Source organism: Cariama cristata, unplaced genomic scaffold, assembly GCF_000690535.1.
Source record: "Cariama cristata isolate BGI_N322 unplaced genomic scaffold, ASM69053v1 scaffold4617, whole genome shotgun sequence".
Taxonomy (NCBI): domain Eukaryota; kingdom Metazoa; phylum Chordata; class Aves; order Cariamiformes; family Cariamidae; genus Cariama; species Cariama cristata.
In genome coordinates this window covers 8,196-13,996 of record NW_009624769.1, presented here as the reverse complement: position 1 = coordinate 13,996, position 5,801 = coordinate 8,196, and the positions used below count along the sequence as shown (strand labels likewise).

Here is a 5,801-nt window from a genome sequence, read left to right as displayed (position 1 = left end):
CAGTCTGCAGGATTTACAGGGAGACATAAAAGCAGTCTACTTTTTCTGGCTGATACTCCTGCCATCCTGGTTCAACAACTGCAATGATATTGAGGTGCATGACACTGCAGGGGGCAAAAAGTTGTGCAATTGTTGTCAGTTTTACTTTAAAACTTCTTGCCATGTTCCACTAGAAGACCTTCTGTCAATTCTATATAACTTCTGTCACTGAAGATTTAAAGAGGCAGCACATTGTGGCTCTGCCACCACCATAAAGTCACCTTTTTTCTGGGATAACATCATTTGGTGGTGGCCCCTTTCTTATGATGACATCTGCCCCTTGTTATATTTATTAGACCCTATAGAATCTTCTTCGTATAACAAATTACTTCTTCTTAATGATATATGATTTTATACAAATATTATAGTCTTTACTGAATGATATTGTCCGGGGAGGATGAGCGAAATGCATTCTTCAAATGTTGCCTAGCAGGGCATGTCTTCATTGGGGGATGTTTTTTTATTAACCTCTTACACAAATGAAAAATCTTCATTTAAATCAGACACTTTTTATTATAGTTTGAAGTTACCAACAAAATAACAAGGAACAAAGAGAGCTCTCCTTGCAAGAAAAAAGTCACGACACCCTGCCCCTGAGGATTTGCACAGCTTTGGAAGCATGCTTAATTCAAACAGGAGTGTAGAAGTACTCTTAGTTCAACCCAAGAGCAGGTCAACACTGAAAGGGATTGTTGTACTCTCTCCACACCTGGCCATGGGGTCCCACTGCCCCTTTTGCACAACTTCCACGTGGTGGGTTGGATCAACATGAGATTAAATAATTGTTCCATAATATGACTCACATTACAAAGCTCTACCCTGGGATCTCGTCATTAAATCCCCCACAAGTGGTCCTCTAAAAACCCTCCTCTTAAGGGTGCCAGAATAGTGAAAGCAGAAGGCATTTACATTTCCCCTGAAGACCCCGTCCTTCCATCAGCCCTCAGAGCAATTTGCTGACTAAATCTTTTACGTAGTTGAACAATTTATCATATGAATAAATTCATTTATGCCAAATGAAGAGGTGGACTACTGGGATGCAGTAATGCCAATACAACAAAATTGAAGCTGGGGAGGTGGGAGAAATGAACCTGTAACAATGGCAAGTGGTACCGTCTGCTCGGGTGGCAGGAGACAGCTGTGACCATGGCTGAAATATGAGAGTGTGGGGAGGTACAGAGCAGCATCTAAAAAGGGCTTTAGAATAAGCAGAGCTGAGCGAAAAACAAGCTGCTCTTTTTGAGCTGCAAAAATATGGTTGTTATAGAATGACTGAAAACTAAATTGCAAGTTTTATGTCTCATTCCAAATTTTCCAATTCAGAAGGTGTATAAGTTACATTCCTGTGCCTTGTACTTCCCACAGACATTTAAGAAATAGAAGTCTCAACTCCTGCCAAACTATCTGTCACCCCAAGCCCTTGACCTGGCAATGGATGCTTGCATGTTACAGATGCATGCAGAGCAAAGACTGAAAATATGAAAAGCTAGATCACAAGTAGTGTAAACTAGCTTTGGTCCAGTTTACACCAGCAGCTGATCTGCTCCGTAAGTGTCTCACAGCAGTAACAGTTGGAGGGATGATGGTCTGCATTCACTAAACACTGACGAGGGCTACGTAACTAGGCATGCTTTGCTCACATTTGTGGCCAAGAGATTGATTGTATTGAGCATTTTTAAAACCCTTCTTTCTTTAGCTGTTCTTCGAAGAAATCATTACATGCCACAGTCAAAGCAGCAACTAGAATAACAAATTCATTAAAATCCACTTCATTGTCTTTGTTGGAGTCCAGATCTTTCATGATCTTATCAACCAGAAGGGAGTCCTTTTGGCCCTAAAAAGAAAGAAAAGTGACTTAGCTGTGCAGATCTTGAATTCATAATTCTGACACACGCCATGCTGCAACCTACTGGTATGTCATGAACCCCAGTGCAATTAAATAAAAGACTGCATGAAATATGTACCTGGATAGTAAAATATCACTAGCCACAGCATTAAAAACAACTTTGGAGTCCCAAAAGTGCACAGCAACAGACAGTGCAGCTCTTAGAAGGAATACAGGTACTAAACAGGCACTGAAATGAATCAAACAGATTTTAGGAGCTGCTGAGCACTGATTTCTTTTGACAAGATGGTTCTATAACGTGCATTTCTCTGTACCGTCCCTTAACAAACAGCACTTAGATTTTCAACAGGCTATTCATAAGTGGTCATATTATACATCCATTCATCACATTCAGAAGATTTCTACTTAGCAAACAACGCATCCTATTCAGTGAGAGTAAGAACAGTGACTCTCATAATAATAAATCAATAGCCAAGATTAAAAGAAAATCCAATTCAAGGAAATGGATACAATGTGAAATAAATCCTGCTGGTGGTGATAGGGCCCAAAACAATTCTTACAATTAAGAGGATACAGAAAAACAACTATGAATCTGGTCATTATTCCATAAAAAGCATCCATGCTGTGCAATGCAGAACATAATAAATGTGCAAAGAGATCTTCAGATCATCAGCTTATTGCTGAAAGGATTTTCTCAGCATCTGTCTGCAGGGCACACAAGCAGCTGTACTGTGTCTGTGGCCATTGTGCACAAGCTACTGTCTTGTCTCATGAGAACTGGTTGCTGGATTTAATTCTTCAAAGGACTTATCTATGCCTTATTATCAAAAATGAACAAACAAAGGACTGATTAAAGCCTGATTCAGCATTGATTTTGCTACTGCTTCTAGGATGTCTTTGCCCTCCTGCTCAAAAGTGCAGAGGAGTAAGCAGAGCACAGGCACCCATCTCTGCCGCTGGTGGCACATGGCAGGGCACTGGGGATGGACCACCCTTGGAAAACACGCTTCTCAAACAGGACATTTGATATCAACTCCTCTGTCCGGCTCCACAAAGACAACTGTCATCTGAGAGGCTGTGGCAGGATGTGCCTTCAGAAGGAGATGCTATTTCTGAATAGCTGCTTATCCCACCCATGGAATAGTAACTCAAGAGGTTCAGGAGCTGCGTCTTACTGAAAGGAAGTCAGTGAGCTCACTGGCAAGGAGCTCCTTTAGTTCTCCTTTACTGAGCTTGTATCTGTCTCCTTCTTTGCCAGAGTAGTGATGAAAAATCCTGATCAAGGTGTCCATTGCATCCTCCAGTGGTGTGGACATAGTGGTGAGCGGGAGAGCTGTGGGCCAAAGATCCAGAGTCAGTGACACTGGACAGGAGTCAAACCAAAGGCTGGTCTCAGGGAAGGGATGGAGAGACAGCTGAAGAGAGAAATTGTTACCAGTACTGAAAAAATGGGTTTTCAGTTGACTCATCCTGTCAGCTGTGTGTGAACAAGGCTAGAGTGCTATAAAATAAAATACTGTCTTGAACTCACTAGCAATTACTTCAACAGGGTAAACGGAAAGGAAGGCCTATATTTAAGGAAGTGATCTACTGTGCATCTGTTTTGCAAAGCTACTGTAAAAAGAAATCTCTTGTTCCCATAGCTGAAAACACAGGGGAAAAAAAGGCAGACCGTCCTATGTGTTCATTCAAAGGTTTTCTCAGGAAAATGAGATCAACAAATAACAGCAGCCAAAGTGGATGCGCATTTATAGAGAAGGCTTCACACCAGTTTCTCAAGTGGTTAGAGGGAAGTCACCAGTAATAAGGATAGAAGCATCAGCATTCAATTTATTTAGTCATGTTTGTTTGGGCTGATCTTTTTTCCTGTAAATTACCTGGAATAAACAAATGTGAGCTAGGCACCCTTGGCGGTTTGCTTCATCAAGCATGCAGTAAGAAGGTACACAGGGAAGCACCACCAAGAAAAAAGATGGAAATGCAATTAGTAGCTGATTCAAAAAATAACTAAAAATATAAATCAGGTGAAAGGGAAACATTGTGTTGATTAAGCCCTAGGAGAGAGATTAAAAAGCCAGAATGAAATTCAAGTAAGGCTGGAGTCCTGAACAATATCAGCATGCAAAGGCTAAGACTCACCTGCTTTCCAGGCTAGCTGAGGTGTATGCACAAAAATACTCAGATCACAGAAGGTGATGGTCTTGTTCCTTTCAAAACTCATGCACAGCCTCTTGTTTATCAGGCTGAGAGGGTGGATTACACAAATAGAGACGTATAATTGTCACAAGGATGACGGGGCTTCTGTTTCCCTCTGCATTTGCCTACACTGTTCAATAAAAGCCACTTGCTGTAAATGGGTCACTAAAATATTCACTAGGCAGAGCAGAGAGCTGTGTGTGGAACATACAAGATACTTTTTGTCATTTGACCTTTTACAAATATGCACATCTGAGGGCCTGAAGATCAAAATTAGAAAATGCTAACAATTAGTAAGTCACTATAAAACAACTTTCCCCCATTTTCAAGAGAACTCTTCTTAATCTGTCTCTCTGCACTTCTATAGCTGAGAGTCTAAATGCGTCAGCACTGACAGCCAGTGTTCAACGATAGATACCTGGGTATCTGGGGCTAGGCTTGTAGGTGATTTGCCACAAATCCCTTGAGATGTCTACCTTTATTATCAGATGTCTTCATAGACCTAAAAAGGTGGCTTTTGCTGAATGAAATTCTTGTTGTAGTACATGCATCCTCACGAGGCAACGAGGAAACTAGTGTCAGAGGAAGGTGTGCCTGAAATTACAGTGTGCACTGATTAAGAGTCTTGGCTTAATTTTTATTAGTCTTGCACAACAACTGCAGTTCAGTATGTCTCTTTTAATAAGTGATCTTCCCCCAGGAGGGCTTTCCCTGCCCCAAACTCAGGGACTCGCTGACCCCGGGGGTGATGACCAGGGGACACAAGAAACAGCAGCTTCACCATGTAGGTAAGTAGGGCCTGCTTACCACCCAAAATACCAAATAACCACAGGTTTCATGACAGCCACATGAAACAGAGAAGTTCTTGCTTTGGATTTGCTTCCCCTCACTAAAGCCTTCCACCTGCTGCACACACATGTCCAGCGAGCATAACTGTGCAGATAAACAGCAAGAGGGCACACGGCTGCAGATCTTTTATTCCAGCCAAGGGGAAAGGGAATGAGATGGGCATTGTTTTTAGCTCCAAAAGCCTCCAGGCACTCATAATTTTGAGTGCCACAGTAGATCTCAGCCTACACCTCTGCCTGCCTCCTTTGCCTCCAGACATGATGTTTTTTCTGTCTGCGTCATTGTGAGAAGTCTCAAGAACCTGAGGGGTCTTGGCTGTGCCTCTGCGGGGGGAACACATAAAAATGCTGGATTCCAGTGGTATGGGAGGCAACTGTGTGAAAAGTGTTGTTTCTGAAACAGTAAGAAGGCTCTTCTGGCTAAAGGTCCCTGTGGACATGCACAATACTGCGTGCCGGGTGTACGCCTTTGCCTCCCATCACTGCGGTCGTGAGTGCTCAGTAGGGATGGGGGAAGCCAATGCTCTGGTAAATTTTAGAAAAAGTCCAGGTGGAAACCAGCCTGGAAATGTTGATATGCAACAAGAGGAACCTAATCCTTCCTGGCATCAGAGGAGAGTTGGGGAGGAATGTTGCTCTCCATACCTCTTCTGTATTTGGCAATAGCTTATGGGTGCCTGGTTTTGTACAGAGTCCCTGCGCTCCAGCAAGCACAGGGATCTAGCTGGACCATATGCAGCATGTGAGAGAAGAACATGGGTTATATCAGCTGCAGCACAGCTCTCCAAGTCAGATCCTGGGCATTCTCTGTGTCTTTGCAGATGCTAAGAAAAAGCATGGAGTCTCTTATGTAGCTACAGCCATGTAGGGCT

General features: G+C 42.7%; 1 protein-coding gene across 1 annotated transcript; it reads right to left on the bottom strand.

Moving 5' to 3' along the window:
- Positions 1–1,714: 1,714 nt before the first annotated feature.
- Positions 1,715–3,201, bottom strand: S100Z (S100 calcium binding protein Z). The gene is made up of 2 exons (XM_009703290.1): positions 3,061–3,201; positions 1,715–1,873 (listed from the first exon to the last, which is right to left on the bottom strand). Exons 1-2 carry the CDS (start codon positions 3,199–3,201, stop codon positions 1,715–1,717), a joined length of 300 nt encoding a protein of 99 aa, XP_009701592.1.
- Between the last annotated feature and the right edge of the window lie 2,600 nt (positions 3,202–5,801).

Excerpts from the sequence above, each read along its gene's own strand:
- S100Z (XM_009703290.1), bottom strand. The coding sequence starts at position 3,201 with ATGTCCACACCACTGGAGGATGCAATGGACACCTTGATCAGGATTTTT. Across the intron at positions 1,874-3,060 it reads AGCTCACTGACTTCCTTTCA|GGCCAAAAGGACTCCCTTCT; the intron begins GTAAGACGCAGC and ends CTTTCTTTTTAG.